We start from the raw sequence: 17,771 nt of genomic DNA on the forward strand, positions 1-17,771 counted from the left end.
GTCTTTACTTTGATCCCTTTCATTTCACTAAATAGTGTAATAGTCGGGATATTCATCACATTTTCAAAAATCACCATAAGGGTGACCTGATAATCTGAGAATTTCTATTAATTGGCAAGATGTCCTTTTAATACCATGACACCCTTGCTAATATGCACCTTTAACGTTTTTGCTGCAGTTATGCAGCTAGTTGTCAATAACTTACTGTAGATGTATATTTATCTAATTTATTGGTAACAGTTTGTTCAAAGATACATTATTTTAAACATTAACAAGTCTTTATCTTTACAGAACAAAACTATAAAATTACAGCCTCATGCATTCTAGGAACCAGAAATCAACATAAACCTCTGTTATAAAAGTCTGTTATTTTATAGTTTTTTTCCTGTAAGGAAAATGTATTTTTGAACAATCTGTTGCCAGTTAATTACATAAATGTAAATCTACAGTAAGTTACTGGCAAACTATTTAATTCCATTGACGACAGCAGATCTGATTCTACAAAAGTATTTTGTTCGAGCCATTGTGTCCATGCATATGTTCTTATGGGAGTTGGCTGGGCAAGTCGAGGCTTGATTTCAGATTTGAAGGACAAGACAATTGTTCCTTGACTTCAGGTGGATTATATGTGATTGATTCATTCCTTACCTTGTTTGTTAACAGCCATGAAGAGCAAACAAGTAGCCCAGTTGCTCAACGCTTGATCACGATTCTTACATATAATGGGATAGAAGAGAATCTTTATTTATTAAGCAGTGCTGTTCCTATGATTTGAAAGGAACAGTTCACCCAGAAATGAACGCTCTGCCTGTTTTGCACTACTGGCGTGCACGTCGTGAGAAAACGTCTGCAGAGATAATGCAGTCTGTCTGATTTAAATTAGGCAGACAGCCTTTTGCTTAGTGCAGTGCAGATCTTGCAACAAAGTTATCTCGAATTTGCTAACAAATAGCCATGCTGAATGTGTAAAAATGCAATTACTGTGACATAAAAAGAGGCACAAGTATAACAATACGTACAGGACAGCCACTTCTGCACAGTGTGAACGTGTGGCTTCTTCTTCAATACATTTTAAAAATAGCTTTCAAGACAATTTTGCAAAGTCTACACGTTCTGGGATAATGGTATTTTTAAAGGGATAGTCCGCCCCAAGTTGTTCCAAATCTGTATTAAATTCCTTATTTTGTTTGAAAAGAAAGAAAGATATTTGGAAGAATGTTAGCACCACAGTTTTCTGGGGCAGCATCGACTGCCATAGTTGAAAAATTGTTGTATATGTTTTTTTTAGTTCTGTTGAACACAAAAGACATTTTTGAAGAACCATTTTGATAGTAGTTAGTGGTGCCCCAGAAATCTCAGCTGCTAACATTCTTCCGAATATCTTTCTTCGTGTTTAACAGAACAAAGACATTTATACAAGTTTGGAACTTGAGGTTGAGTAATTCATGATATATTCAACTATCCCTTTAAGAAGGTAATCTTTCAAACAGGGAAGACTTCTTTGGATGTCAGGTGTTTCCACAAAAATTCTTTAAATTAAACAGAGGCATGCAGTATGTGTACAATAGAACGCAAGTAAATATTAAATGACAGATTTCTGATTGTGGAGACTTTCTTTTTTTAACACGCATCTCTATTTTCATCCTGTCTACTTCATTTTTATTTCTATTAATAATCAGATTTTTAAGAATGGAGGCCTTTCCCTCTGAAATGATGTGTGGAAGATGAAAGACAAATGATAGTAATACATCACGATGTTCACCACGATACTCAGCACCCGGGGGCCGATCAGGCCCTTATCTCTGTCAAACATCTAATTCATACAAAACTACAAGATTCCTGAAACAGAAATTATTTGACATTAATGGATCCCTTCCTCACAGAATTTACAACCACTTTACATACCTTATAAATCATTAATCTGAAAATGCACAAGGGAGTGCCAGAACATAAATTCGTATATATATGAAACCGAAAAGGCCCCTACATACATTTTGATGACACATCCACACCTTACAGTCAACATAGGTAAAACTTGCAGGTTTCAAGTTTCATGTGGAACGTCAGCCAATGAGACATTCACATCACGGTCTTGTCAAAAGCGCACTGAGGTTAAGACAGCCAGGAAGTTCCCATTCTGCCCAGGTTGACAAAGGAGCTCTTTACGAGTAGAGAGTCATAAACGCATGTCAGCAACATCTCTCGCAGCGGTCTGAACTTTGCAGAGAGGGATTTTTTTCTTCAGTGGTTTCTAAAGCACCAGAAGTGTGGACGTCTTGAAAGTAAGATTTTTCTCCATTTCTTTGAAGTTAAACATTTAGGTCAGCCTAAGAATGTGAGTTCAATTTGTTTATCTAGTCTATACAGGTTAAGTTAAGTGGCAGTATTTGTTGACACCACAAATCATATTTAGCTTAACTGCTACATAACATGCATCCAAAAATAAACTTTGTTTTAACCGTAAACAGATCTTGTCCCTGCATAAGATGTGTTTAACATGCAGGTATCAGCAACTTTAAAATAATCTTCCATAACTGTCTTTTTACTACATTACATAACAGAGGAACTTGTTGCCTACTTCTCCAAGGCTGCATCCTTTTTTTGGTTACTGTCCCTGAGTCCCTGTACATTTTTTTAGTCAATGACTGCAGGCTGTGTGCTTGTTTAGTTATAGGAAAGTTAGAGAAGCCAATAATATTGCGCGCTTTCTAGCACGCTTCTGACACACTCGTGGCTGCATGACGCATTTGGTACGTGTAAAGCGCTTCTGTATTCAAGTTCCGTTCAAATGTGCTTTTTTATAATTTTGCATTATTGCAAAACAGCTTTACAGAAGAGGCTATTCATTTAAGCAGCAGAGAGATGGGAAAATAGGAAATAATGAACACAAAACAGGACAATTAGTTGCATTTTGACAGTTGGGTAATTTCGTGTCAAAGGACGAGAATGAAACAACACGTAATACGTGCACGGTGTCACATTCGCGTTTGGTTTCCATACTTTGATGCGTAAAATTAAATAGTTTCATATCAAAGACGCATCTGGCAGACAAGTTTCGTTTCACACTCAGGGAAGATGCAACTCAAAACTTTACAGCAGGGACAAATCACTTATTTGCATTCGTGTAAACCCCTTAAAAGACCGTTGTTGTTAATGGTCATGATATTATATTATTGTTTACAACACAAAACGTGCAAAAGTTGTGTTGCGCGCTGAGAATTTCTATAGCTGACGCATTGCCTGCGCAGGGCGAAAACCGCGCAACGAAAGCCGGCTGTAAAATAGAGTAGGCTACGTTGTGTCTCAGATCTGCTTCCTGCATTTTCAGAAGAGCAGGTCCTGCAAGGGAGTGGTGAGTTATTTTGGATAAGATCTGATAAAACTTTGTTTTATTGTTGTTTTGATGCGTGTTAGAGCAATCCATGGCTTGATGCTTGGGCAGTTTTCTGATTCAAAACTCTTTCCTAAGACATTTCTGGAACAGTAACTTCTTCATCCTCAAAATGGGCTGGTTTATTTTTGGAGTGGCAACTGTAGTGTGGATAAAACCTGCGGTTTTACATTCTACATACCCAAAGAAATGCAGGATTGTTTCAGTTCATGGTTGGGTTTAAATGAATTTATGGTGGACTGTCTCAATGCAGTGTTTCGTCAAATATTAATATTTTCGATCGTGATTGAAATAAACGGTTAACTTCAGCCAAATGTTTCCCAACCATGAGTTAAAACAACCCAGCGTTTTTTAGATTATAGGTTAACCTACTGTAACCTCAGGTATGTAGAGACGGTTTTACGAGACTGAGCAGACCAAAGTTTGTCTGACTGTTTGCTGAATCACCTTAACTTTCAAATGTTGATGGAAGAATTTTCAATATCTTTGTGCCGTTCGCACTAAAGAACATTTGTTCCTTCTGACGTTCGCAAACATCCTTTATCAAACGCTTTCCGTTCAGTTTCAAGGGTTTTGAGATCCGTTCAGCGGACCTAAATAACGTCACAGTTGCATGACATGTCAAACCACAACATATGTCACTGTCTGCTGAGTTTGTTTGCAGAATTTCCCCTACATGGGCTTGAAAGCTTCTCTCAGCAGGTTTCCGACCCATCACTTATTTAGATCCTTTTGACTTTTTTACAATTCGTAAGTGTGCATCGATCCCCATCAGCAAACAACGTTTGACACAAACCTTGTGTGATCATAACCAGATCCTTATTGTATCACCCTCACGTGGTTGGTTGCTGTGGTTAGGCATGCTTCTGAGGTTGTTCAATGGATTGGTCTTTAGTCCTTGGCGCTTTGATGAATGTTTGATGTTTCACTATTGTAGGTGCTGTCTGCCGTCATAGCCATGTCATTGGTGAATCTATTCCTACATGATCTAAAACAGTACCAAGCAATGGAATATGAATACGGATAAAACATAAAACCTGAATACACTGCGAAGCATTGAGGATTACAGCATCTGCCAAATGCATAAACGTAAATATAGTATCTTGCTCACGTAATAAAGTACTGTTCAAGGAAGTTCAACCAAAACAGGATTTCTGCTTCCTGTTTCCCCATAACTTAACCTTTGCCTTACAAGGAGCAGTCACACCTGTTAAAATTGTTTGTTTGTTTTATATAGATTATCCTTGAACTGTTCTGCCCGTCTTTTACTCGCAGGCCAAATCGGAACAGTTACCAAAATCGCACAGCTCAATGTGAAGGTGAGGCCGGCGGTTAACGCGTGGTGAATGCAATGACGTACGGTAGATCAGGAGATTTTTCTCTTAGTTATGTTTAGAATCCATTTTGAGATATGTCAGAAGCAGATGTCACAAAGCAATTATGCAAGTGTGAAATAAAGAGAAATGCGTTCAGGAAAATACACTTTGTGTCATGACACCATGAGGAACAGAGAAACAATATGTGTTGTGAAAAAATTACAGCGTTCATGATAGACTGACTGACACCATGAACGTTAACACGTCTCCGCCTTTAGAGTTGAAAGCCACACTTTGGTTTCATATGTGAACGTTTAAGAGAAAAGAAGCATATCTAATACTGTAGTCTTTCTAAGAACTTGTGCTGAAATTCGGCTGACATTACTGCCAGACTAACTGATTTAACAGGGAGTTGTTAGTTAGCCTGGCCTAGATTTGCTTGAGACATCGACAACAGTTTATGACTCAGACTAAGCAAACAATCAGACAAGATTAATATTTCTTAGAACCGAGCAAGGCTGTTACTTAGTCACAAGTTGATCTTCTCTTCTGTCTAACATGCGTAATTGTTTTGAAGAATGTACTGTACGAAATTTAATTATTTATTGTAATGTAAAATGTGCTTTAATTAAAACGGCATAACACCTGAGAACAAACAGATCCAAAGGATACATTTTATCCGATGTGTCCCGACTTTGAATAGTACTGAATGTTCATACGCATATTTCCTACACTTTTTTACCGCTTATGGCTAAATATGAAAGGAAAAATCAACAGAGGCAATAAGAATGAAATGATTAAGAAACCTATGTATTTCTAGAGCTTCTAAAGTTGATTTATGATTTCACGAGTTATGAAAGGGATTTTTCATCTGTGGTCTGCTGCGGGGTAGCGTGAGCCCTCTCCGGCAGCGTCGTGTGTATTAATGATAGCGCGCAAACTAGGTGGCAGAAAACAAGTGTAAAATCCAAAGAATAGACCAAATTCAATTTGAATTCAAATACACGAGAATATATCAGGCAATTGTGCGCCAACATGAGCTTCAGGAGAACTGTCAACTCGCCGGCTTAGGACTGCGCTGATAAATATGTCTAAATTGATTCAGCTTATTATGTCTTCTAGGCAGCCCGGCACACCAAATTGGAATTTAGGGGAGGGTGTTTCAGGCGGCCGTAGCTTACTGTTCATGGGAGATTTGCTGTCACATTTTTTACAAGCTGCGATTGTGCCCGCTCCAAAAACCAGACCCAGATTGTGTGATTAACAGTTTAATTGAAAGGATCTCTCTCGCTTTGAGCTTGAATGAGCATGGAAATCTCAAATTAGTAGATGGCTAAACTACGCTAATCTCCGTCATTTTATGAAACTGGCCTGTTTTTCTTTTGTCCAATTAAATCATTGAGACGTCCGTGTAGTATGATGCTTCTTTTCAGTTATTTGATTCCATTTTCCAACACATCTTCTGTCAAGTAAAGACATGGCAAGCCTGTAGGCAGCCTGATTCATACAACATGATGATTTACTCGATTAGACTAACAAATATAGACCTTACAGGATCACGGCATCCTTATAATTTCAGTTATTTACAGCGTGGTTTCCAAACACTGTAGCCTGTATCAAAAGCATTACTCATTTCTCACATTATCTATTTTTCACACCTATTACCTGTTTTTCACACCAATAATCATTCACACACCCAAGATGCCACCTACATGCAACGCTCGGTTCACTGAGGTCCTTGCACTCGAAATCTGTTTGGAGCGCCCATGCAGTTAGAGTAATAGAATGTGAATGGATAAAGCAGGTGTGTAACAGTTTCCTCTGTAGTGTGATGTTCCCATTGTGACATCACACAACATATAAGCACCTGGTCCAACACAATGGGCATTATTAACAATATATGGATGTAGAGCGGGGGCTTGTGGGATTGCCGTGTAAAATGACGAAAGGAAATTGGGGCACGACAACAACTGTTTAATTGTATGACGAAACCATGTGCTATGTTTGAACATTTAGCTGGAACTCGGGAAAAGGTCACTCCCGGAATACTTCCTATTTCCTTGTCCAAAGTGGAAACAATAACAAACAGACATGATTGTCAAGCAAAGGTTCACTTCGGCCTGCTGTGCGTGTAAAACATCTGCCTGCTTTATGACCACCAGGCCACTCTGGGAAAATTACAGTAGTAAATGTCAAGTCTACTTTATTTATATAGTGAGCTTTACAATTGTCATTGTTACAAAGCAGCTGTACAAGAAACATATAAGGTTATACAAGTAAAAAAACGGTGGAAACACAGAAGACAGACAGACGCACACCGATTCAAACACACCCACATACAAAACACTCCACACACACAATATGGACACGGACTAACACACCTAGATACACACACACACACACACACACACACACACACACGCACACACGCGCACACACACGCACATGGTCATCACTGAGAATCACACATTTAAGATAAAGGAGAGAGAAACACAGGTCAAATATTAAACATTAAACTAAAAATTGCTATATGCAATATTAATTAAGTACAACTTTATTCTAATTCTAAAATGTTGCAAGAAACAGAATAGGTGAAGAAGCAGGTTTCCTCAACTTTTGCATGTGCATTTGTCCTTTGGAATTATTGATGAATGGAAGGGACAGGAGTCGAGTTATTTGGTAGCATGTCTTGAAGATGTTTTGAAAAGAGAGGCTGTTGAATCATTAAGGTGTGGGATTCATAAAAAACGGTTAAAGCCTTTTGAAATGAATCACTTTCTTACTGTTACAGAAACTGTGTGGGGTCTTGTCTCCAAGCAAAAAAAACTGAATCATATTTTTTCTTCAAATAGTAACCATTAATCTGTAACTTTTTTTGGTAAAGTAAATAAATATCACTGTCTCCATATCCTGATTTACAATGTTAAGCATATAATAATGATTTATAATCTGAACTGTCGAGTTTGATTTAATAAGAAACAGTCGTCATTTGACTTCAACCCATCCAACCACAAAAACGTAAAGTTACCTGCAATTTTATGTTATGTTATTATAAAGAAAACATATTGTTCCTAAATTAAATCAATTGGCTTCATTTGTTGGATTCAAATTAAATTCAAATGTATATGTACTTTACCAACTTTCACATTCAGCGAGAAAAAAAGGAACTATTGCGAGAAACTATTGCGGAACTATTGCGAGAAAACACGGATAAGCGGTAGAAAATGAATGAATGCGAGAAAACTCACTAAAGATAAAAATCCAAACAAATCTAAAAACTAGGCATGAAGCAAAAAAGAGATTAACACTTTATAAGTAATGAAACAATGATAATGTTCAGTAGACTTTTAAAATTTTTTCTTTATCTTACATCCTTGAAACTTTCAGGGGCCCGCTTGAAACCTTCTGGGGGTCCCCGGACCCCAGTTTGATTCGTTTTTTTGTGTGTGGAAAAATCAACACCGTCGACACGGACGGACTAAAATCCAAAAAATCTTACAACTTTTGAGGGGGGAGAGATGACAAATACCCAAAACAGCGTTTTCACAATGTTTGCATACTGTTAAAAAATGCAGAAGCATGTGTGGTCTGCACTAGCCACATAAACCAGCACTCAACATTTAGTTTCCTATTGAGTGTGCCTGCCTAACTGCTTGAGCAAAACGCTACATTCAATGAGCCAGATCAAATCGCAAGGTTGACAAACCCTGAGATGTGATATAACTCGAGTCAGGTCTCAGTAAATTCATGATAACATGAAATCGACAGACTGTTTGGGTAACTGGAACATTTATACAAAACCACATCTATTCCTAGTTTATGAACATTTGTGTGTATTTTTACTCGTGGTATGCTGTGATGAATAATTATAATCTGTTGTGTCCCAGAAATAAATATTTTAATGTTTGACATAATTTTAACTTGTACAATAAGGTGCATTTGTTAAATACAGATCTAATTTAATTATATTTAGTAAAATAAAAATGTTAACATTTGTTTTGCACAGTGAAGTTTTGTATTTGTATATTATCTAACAGTAACAAAATGTCTACAAATAATTTTGCTGTAAAATCCAGCAGTTTTCTAATATGTAGATTAACGTTTTTCTCTCTCTTCTTCCTAGAATTCGAAGATGCTGCGTATACTCTTATTGTTTTTGATTCTTCGATGTGCAGGTAGGTTTAATTTGATCTACATTTGTGACATTCTGCTGTACTTTCATCTGAAAGTTCTTGTCTTTTCAATTCGGATGTTTATTTTTACTCCATCCATCTCTTCACATGTCTGTCTGCAGTATCTTTTTCAGTGAAAGCTTGTGAACCAGCTCTCTCAATAATTTATTCAGCAGTTTTCAAAGCGCGTTTTTTACAGCTGCGAGATTTGTCATCAAACGGTGTCGCTATTAGACACTGTTATTCAAACGATGCTTTCCATTATACAATAAATTCATCTTATACGTTCTTTAAAAGTTAGCGTTGTTTTAAATGTTTACAGTACGTTCATGCAAGCTGTAATCTTTTTTCTTGTTCTTATGAACAGCTGCAGCATCAGAAGACACAGAAGGAATAACTTCTGGAGGTGGGCCCTGAATAAACGTTTGTCTGAATTGCATATGAAAAAAACCATGTTCATGTTCAAATGTCACCTAAAATTCAAAAGGGGATCGTATCAGTTTTATGACATAAAGCTCCCCAGATCTGTTTATGGGTGAAATGTGACCTGGACTTGTCTTTAATAGATTCACGTGTCTTAATGGTCTTTTATATTATTTAATATAATGAACGCTTTTTTGGTTTTGAAATTGTATCTATGAATACCAAAATAAATGTTACAGATTAATGGACGTATGTTACATATTATAACAGTTTGCATTTCATGTGATTTTTTGTCTTTCATTTCCATAACCCAGATATGGGGGATGAGGAGGTCGATGAGGAGGAAGGTGAGTATTCAGCAGCCACATGCCTGACGTACAGACACGTTGTTACTGTAAGACCTGACCAGTTCATCCGCCACATTAATTCCTGAAAGCAATCAATTAGCCTGTCCCCGCAGAGCAAGGCTGATAGCCCGGGCTCCATCCACACCCCTGTCCATCCCCTTAATGGATGCTGGCAGTCTCATTCAGCCCTCCCCTGCGAGGCTCTGTCCATCTTCATCAGGGGAATGATTGCTCTCTGATAAAATTACTCGGCTGTTAAAGCAAGCCATGCTCACCAGTTCTGGCCAGAGGCTGTTATGAGCGGGTTGGGCGCTGGTTCGGAGGACAGTGAAACTCTCCAGTATGAGCACGATTTGAATTATGATTCATTTGCCATCTAATTTCAGGGAAAAGAGCTTTCTGGCTGTCGGTCCGAAAACCTCACACAGAACTGGTTCAAATCTGGCCTGCGCTGCATCATTTCCTGTCAACGCTTAATTTAAAAACGCTCTTAAAGGGATATCTCACATAAATTGCAATACTTAGTGACATCCATCACTGTAATATGTGTCCTGAGATATCACACTTCGGCTCTTAAAGAAAGAAATTCCATCAACCATCTGGCAACCTCGACTAATGGTGTTAATTTAGAACGGGTCTTCCTGTTTTTGTATTGTTTTTTGTAATTTAATTTGGTGTGGATGATGTGGATTTATTTCGCCATTTAAATCCTTTGCTTGCGTTTTTTTTCACTAGAAGTGATACCTGATAAGACAAGACGCCTGTCTGTTGACAATAGCGCGGATAAGTCTCAAGGAGCAGGAGAAGAAGCTGAAAAAGGTTGAAAAGCCTTTAAGTGCTTTTTTATTTTGATAATTTAATCAATTAATTGTGTGATGTGTTGTTTACGACGATATCTGATGTTTTATTCATTTGTTTGTTTAGATTGGACAACGGTTATCATCATAACTGCTGCAGGCATTGTAGCGTTGGCCTTATGCGCTGTTGGTAAGTTCCTGTAATTCTGCTTACTCTGCTTATTTCATTCTTATTTTATGTATTTACAAACAGGTAGGCTTAGAACACTCACAAATACATTACATGAATACTCTGTGAAAAAATATTGTAAAAACAATTTTGATAAATATTACATTAAATGTCATATATATATATATATGTTGCTGACAAAATATATCGCTATTAAAGACCAAAATATGTGCGGTTTTTGCACACCTGGGAACATGTTATCATTCAAATAGTCATAAGGTTTCTGGAGCACAAGTTGTATCCTAATATAATATCAAAAAGATTTGTATGGGTCTGTGAAATGTCAGTTTGATATTGATGTTTATTTTACAAGCGCTGAATCTGGCAGCGTATCTCCCAGGTGTGCAGTGAGTGACAGCACACACCTGCGGGCCAAACTCTTGTCAGCCAAACAAATGGGTGTGCGACGCCCTGGATTATTTGATAGAAAAGTTCACTGGCGTTCTGAGAGCTGATGTCACAATGGCCACTCCGGTAACTTTGTGGAGCTTGAAAAAAATCTATTAAAATTCATATCTCTCTCTTTTTTTACAGGTATTATAGTCTTCAGGCGCCATTTGCTGAGTCGGGAACAGGGGTAAGATTTGCTTAGTTTGCTTGTGAGCAATTTGTAGTACCATGTGCTTCAGACGAACATACAACCGTGGAAAAAACTAAGAGACTATTAACATTTTTATCGAATCAGCATTTTGCTGATGTATTGTGGTCGTTCTAATACACTGTCTGTTGAATTTCAACAAAATCAAATATCAGGAGTGACAAAGTCATCCAGCAGTAATGTGAAAGATGGGAGAAAATTTGGGAGAAATATTGTTAGTAGTATACAGAATGAAACAAAAATGATCATTTCACCTAAACACATAGTAAATTCAGAAAAACTAAAATCATTTTGAATTGGTCTCTTAAAATTTTCCACGGCTGTATATTGGAAAAAGTTATAAACAATCAATGCATCTGACTCAAACGTGTTTACTGTATACAGTACATCCTTCAAATCATCCTGTTACGATGTTGAACCAGAAATCATTTACGATCCCTGAAAATTGGGTTACATTACAGCGTTGTCCTCTGCTCAAGAAAGATCTGGCAGCATTCACTGAAAAACTGCTAAAGATTCAGCGTCTGTCCACAGCTTACATATTGCACCTCTTCATCAGAGCTTTGATTCCTGAAATGTTAAGTGACATGAGTACTTAGTTTTAACAAGGCGGTTTTTGCGCTCCACCCATCGACTTTTGGGGTGGTCCGACCAGTCAGGGAGGTAACAGTTCTGCAAATGCCTGGTAACCCACTAAACATGAGACGACTCAGCAGAGATGAGACAATGGAGGGCAGCCATGCAGAAGGGTTAGGCCAACATTAGGAGCAGGTTGGTGCATGTGTGTTGATAACTCCTTCAAGGTATCTGTCAAACGTCACTCACGTCCTGAGCTGTTAGCAGCACGTCTGAGAAACATTGAAAACCAGTCAAGCGATTGCTTACGCAATCAAGATTAAACCTGCTTCTGTAAACTAGCTGGGGAAGTTGAGAGAGTTCAGATGTATGGTAAAATAGTGTAAAAAACAAACACGCGGTTGTTTGCCTTTTTCAAGAGTATTTCCTGATGCTATCGGACACAAACAGTCAGGCCGAAAACTGCCCAAACCAGTTTGTGTGTTTGCTTGGGAGGGAGAAAGAAGGTGGAAAAAAGGTGTTGCCATTTATATGGTGCATGTAGGTATGAATTGCTGTTTTTGTGACAAACAGATAGGATCTTGTCATAAACCACATGAAGAGTCACATTGACGTTCATGCACACAAGCACATCTGTATGTGAAGACTGAGTAGCACTGTGGTTATTTTTAAGTTGGAGGTGCAGGAAATATAAACCTTGATTAAAGCTGTTGTGTGACCTAAAGGAACAGTTCACCCAAAAATATCTGTATTTGATATTGTTCCAAATCCGTATAAATTAATTTGTTGAAATTTTGAAGAATGTTTGGAACCAAACCAGCATTGACTATCATAGTGACAAAAGTGCCACAGAATGGTTTGCTTTCCTACATTCTTCCAAACATCTTCTTTTGTGTTTAACTGAACAAAGAAATATATAAAGCAATATTTCCTACTATGGTAGTCGATGGTGGCCAAGAACTGTCTGGTTAAGCATTCTTCCAAACATATTTCTCTGTGTTCATAGGAACAAAGACATTTTCTGAATTTTCATTTTTGGCTGAACTGTTCCTTTAATATTTAGCATTTCATATTCTACTGTCAACACATTTTGTCGCTAATACAAAAATTGCTCATAACACAGCAACACTGGCTCAGCCAATGAGCCGAGTTTGGGGTGTGGACATCTGTTTCCCGACCCATGAAATATGGGCAGTGTTTGGAAGAGCTTTGTGCAAACATCATTTTTGCAATTCCAATATCAGGCCTAGAGACAACTGCCTTAAGCACAATTTCCCATTTTAACCTCATTTCTCTCTTCGAGAACCCTCCAGTGCATTTAAAGATAAAACAAGAACTCTCTCTTGGGTCTCACATTCCCATTTCGTGGCTCTGATAGGTTGTGAAACTGAATTTGGTTGTTATGTTCCCCTGTTTTGCAAAGTAATTAGTTTTGGCGAATTGCTGATCGCAGCGATATGCGAGAGCGAGGTTTGTGTGACACCTGCCTCCACACAGTACGCTTAAAGATCCTCTGTTTTCAGTCTTCCTTTCTTTCGCTTTCTTTATTGAGGTTAAATTCTTCAGCGGGATTACGAGTTACCTCAGGGGAATGCGGTGAACTGAGCCAGGGTATTTTTTCCCGCTGTTGAATGATGGGTCGGCTGAAAGGGGGCTTAATCACACAGCAACCACGGGCCCTGTGGATCCCCGCAGAACCTTTCTGAACATGCACACTCGCTCAAATGAATAAAAGCGAAACGACTCGCAGGACACTTTAAACACCCAGCTCTGGAGTTCATAAGACATGCAAAATGCAAACGAATTCATCACGGAGGCAAATTTGAGCGTGCTTACCTGAAGAGAGCACTTGTGTTTAAACAGCTTGATTATGTCATCACAAAGAGCTCCATTCACCCGGCTTCTGAACCCTGTTATGAATGTCCCTCTATTCAGAATCAAAGTCAGACTAAAGCTCTTTTCACATATATGCAGATATATAGCTTTGTGTACATTATGACCCATAACTGACCCTAAAATCAGCCAGGCTCTGTAAATATGCACCGGCATTGAGGATGCTGTCACAACGCACCAGTCTAGAAGATTAGCTGGGTGTGTCTGACCTGTTTGAAGGGGTCATATCACAAGGAATTTTGTTCTTTTCAAGCTAAAACATACAATGTAACGTCTCACAAGTTTGGAAAGAGTGTTTAAACTGAGCTGCAAAAAATACTCGTACAGAAGTTCTTAGCTAACACACACACACACGCACATACAAAAAGTCGTCTCTAAAATCTTGAGATTCCATTAAAAGTCAAATGTGTAATTTTTAGGAAGATCTATTGACAGAAATGCAATATAATATACATAACTGTGTGTTCTGATGTGTGTAAAGACCTTACAATATGTAGATTTGTTTCTATTTACACACACCACGGGTCACGTTGCATGGAATTCGCCATGTTGTTTCCCTAAACGGACAAAATGCTCAGAGTGTGTTTCGTAAATACGTTATCTCCTTCAGCAAAGAAGCGAAAACATGACGACATCTTAATGCTGTGTCAGCCACCGTAGTGCTTTGAAAGGGAAGTGTGGGGTGACCCGTTTGTTTTCAATTTGCAATCTCACCACTGAATGCTGCTAAATTTCATACACTGGACCTTTAAGAGTGTACCAAGTCGTTTCTGTTTGCTTATATTTTTTTAGTTTCTATTTAAACGAAAGGGTAAAAAACAACTTCAGCAACGGGTTTTATGTAAACAAAGTTGACACAGTGAGCTATTCACTGTACTTATCTCTCTCTATGTCTCCCTCTCTCTCCAGGGTTTACTCCATGCCAGCAGAGCAAGGACAGAAAGCCCCTGTTTAACCATCAGTGCCTGTTTATCTCCTCACCAAACTGGATCTTTCAGGGACATGTGGCAAGCATGTGTTTTCTCATGTAAAATATGTAGCAGGGTCTATAAAGCAATGGATAACTGTATGTTGCCAACGTGAACCTTCTATCAATTCTTTGTATCCTCAAATATACGATGTACAGTTTTGTGTACACGCAACATTGTTCTTGACGCGGACTCTGTTACGCATCTCGTTGGACCCAGAATTCTTCTACCAGACGTACTTTGTATTTTTCTTTAATTGGATCAACTGCAAGACATTGTAAAAGCTTCCTTAAAGGTGAAGTGTGTTCTTTTTTCAATGTTTAAATACCATTTAGCCCTTTACATGTGCATTCAACAAGGAGGCCATTCACAGGTTCATTTAAACTCAAAACAGTGCCGCGTTTGTTTGAGCATCCTGACACGGCGTCATCTGTTTGTCGACCAATGACAGACGAAGAGGTGTGTTCGACATTTGTGCAACTCTATCATAGCACAGAAATACACATTGCAGTTTAAAGCAAACACCCTCCTTATTTTTCCTCTATTGTACTCTGGCGTTACGTGTCCTTTGTGCATTTAAGGTGACAAATTCATGGCGTTTAAAAAGGTAAAGCTGGTGTGTGTCTCTGCTTGACTTTTCAAAGGAGAAAAAGTGTCCAAGGAGTAGGAAAACGCTCCCGAACAGCCACTTGTGAAGCGCTGAATTAATCGACCGCTTTGAATAATGATGTTGTTTTCTTTTTTCCCTTTCTTTCCTTACCGAGCGTCCAACCCTCTACAGTACTGCAGATTGTAAATAGCTTTGGGATGCTGGGTAGCAGATTAATGTTTTATATATACTGCTGGCTTCAATAGGGATGGAGAAAATCCAATGGGCGGGTGGATCAGGGGAGATTCAGACAGACCCAGGATACCCATGTGTCATTTAAGCTACAAATGGAACAACATATCTATAAAGACACTATTCACTGTACTTATCCTGCTCTTTCTTCCCCTCCGTAATGTTGTTTACTTTCAACGGAAATCAATCAATGCAAACTGTGCACCTCGGCTCTTTATCGTGAATATACACAAGCACTTTTACCGTTGTCTTTTTGGCAAGAGACATTTATTGCCTTGCGAGGGATACTTACATTTACATTTAGTTATTTAGCAGACGCTTTTATCCAAAGCGACTTACAAATAAGGTAGACAATGGAAGCAATTGGAACAACATAAGGAAAACAAAAAGCACAAGCGCAGTAAAACCGGTCTCATAGCCTACCACGGTATACAGAGCTACGTTTTTTTTTTTTTCGAAAGAGTAAAAGAGAGATAGAAATCGGAACTGATCTGTCATGTCCTGACGGAAGATGGCTATAGAATCTGCTGATCTTGTAGCAGCGGCAGATCATTCCACAAATGTGGAACCGATCCAGAGAAGGTGCCTGAGAGCGATTTTCCACAAGAAATCGTTTCGTTTGAGGGGCTACTTTTTGAAAACCTGACATGACCATATAGGCCAGGGAAAAATGACCAACATGATTAAATATGCCGTAATCACAGCCATGTGTCACACCAGCCAACACCCCATTGGAACTCTTTGTCAAGTGTCACTACACTATAGGCAAAGCTAAGTAAAGACAGTATTTGCGCACCCTGATACATTTCTACAGATATATTAATAAAGAAATACGACTCAATCAATTACAGAACTTTATGTAAATTAATCTGATTATCAATTAAATGTAAGTTTGAAGTGATTCCCCAGGTTGCTGATTTAAGGCCAAAATGATCTTTGACTGTTTTTCCACCTTTCCAGAAGCTGAATCTGCGGTTTCTTGATAAATCAGGATTCTTATGTAAAACTTACATAGGTTTCTTATGTAAATCTAAATGAAATCCAATCTTGTTTGCATCAGACAGCTTGAGCTTGTTACTTTGATGCGTGTGGGTGTATATAAAAGCGTTAGTGTGTAATATTAATTGAGATTTGCAATATAATGTAACTGTTCTGGCATTTCAGATAAATGGAACATATATATAAACTTTGAGTCCGATATATAAACTTCTTTGAGTCAATTCGAAAGCCAGATTCACGTCGTTTTTACGTTCAATGAGTTTTGTATATTAAAAACGTTATGCTCGATTCATTTCTGAGATTAATTTCTTTCTCCTGGGCTTTTTGGGCAGGTGGATGAAAAGAAAATGTTGTGATATGTAAAGGGACGCTTGTGTTAAAAGATGTGTTTGATATTTTCCATTAAAGAACATTTAAGAAATAAATCAGCAGTGTAATATAATCTTGAATGATCTTAGCGTTTCTCTTAATAGTTCTTGCAATCTGGAAAACGGCGGATCTTTATATGAGTATGGAGGGAAAAAAAGTGATGGCCAGAGAGATTTAGATGTATATGTTCCTTCGGAAGGTTGTTTCCACAAGTCTTAAAGCGGAAATCTACAATCTATTGTATTTCTTTACAATGAAAGCTGTTTCTGACATCAGTAGTTCTTTTCTATTGTGTTATAAAAGGTATTCTATCAGAAAGCAGGTATAATGTAAGTAACGTTGTTATATGAAAACTAGGAGGTTGTATGTATGACTTTAAAATGTTTTAAAACACATATATGCATTATATCAGAACATATAAACGTTTGTAGTACTAGAAGTTATAATGTGGAAAGCACCACCCTTACTTTCAATACGTTGGGTTCCACTCATTTGACCAGCCGTTTGATCATGTTTGAGAGAATTGAACTTAAAGTAGAAGCTGGTATTTGTACACCTGGGATTGTTTTAATTGTCAAGTTAAACAATGGAAGCCTGTTTCTGTAAATATTTGATAAGATCTGCTATTTGTTATGAAACTTATTTTGAAATAAATATGTGTTAACGTTCTCATCAAGTGTACTTATATTGATTTATGAGTACATGGCTTCAGATTTTGTACAAACTCCTTGTGGTCAACCTAGAAATGCTAATGGAAAATCTCAAAGAGATTATCTTGATATATTTTTCCTATGACATCAGCAAATACTCATTTTCCATTTGTTGACAGCCTTGGAGTTGCATTATGTATTA

At 37.9% G+C, this 17,771-nt stretch overlaps 1 protein-coding gene across 2 annotated transcripts; it reads left to right on the forward strand.

Moving 5' to 3' along the window:
* Nucleotides 1–1,987: 1,987 nt before the first annotated feature.
* Nucleotides 1,988–17,587, forward strand: LOC306908233 (uncharacterized protein). 2 transcript variants are annotated; one of them, XM_079480927.1, is made up of 8 exons: nucleotides 1,988–2,282; nucleotides 8,831–8,882; nucleotides 9,247–9,285; nucleotides 9,617–9,649; nucleotides 10,385–10,468; nucleotides 10,574–10,636; nucleotides 11,210–11,252; nucleotides 14,652–17,587. In XM_079480927.1, exons 2-8 carry the CDS (start codon nucleotides 8,840–8,842, stop codon nucleotides 14,695–14,697), a joined length of 351 nt encoding a protein of 116 aa, XP_079337053.1. In that variant the 5' UTR covers nucleotides 1,988–2,282; nucleotides 8,831–8,839; the 3' UTR covers nucleotides 14,698–17,587. The 2 variants fall into 2 exon arrangements, with proteins under 2 accessions (XP_079337053.1, XP_079337054.1); XM_079480928.1 differs by lacking the exon at nucleotides 1,988–2,282 and adding an exon at nucleotides 3,165–3,352.
* The last annotated feature ends 184 nt before the right edge of the window (nucleotides 17,588–17,771 follow it).

This window comes from Barbatula barbatula (assembly GCF_947034865.1).
Source record: "Barbatula barbatula genome assembly, chromosome: 19".
Lineage (NCBI taxonomy): Eukaryota > Metazoa > Chordata > Actinopteri > Cypriniformes > Nemacheilidae > Barbatula > Barbatula barbatula.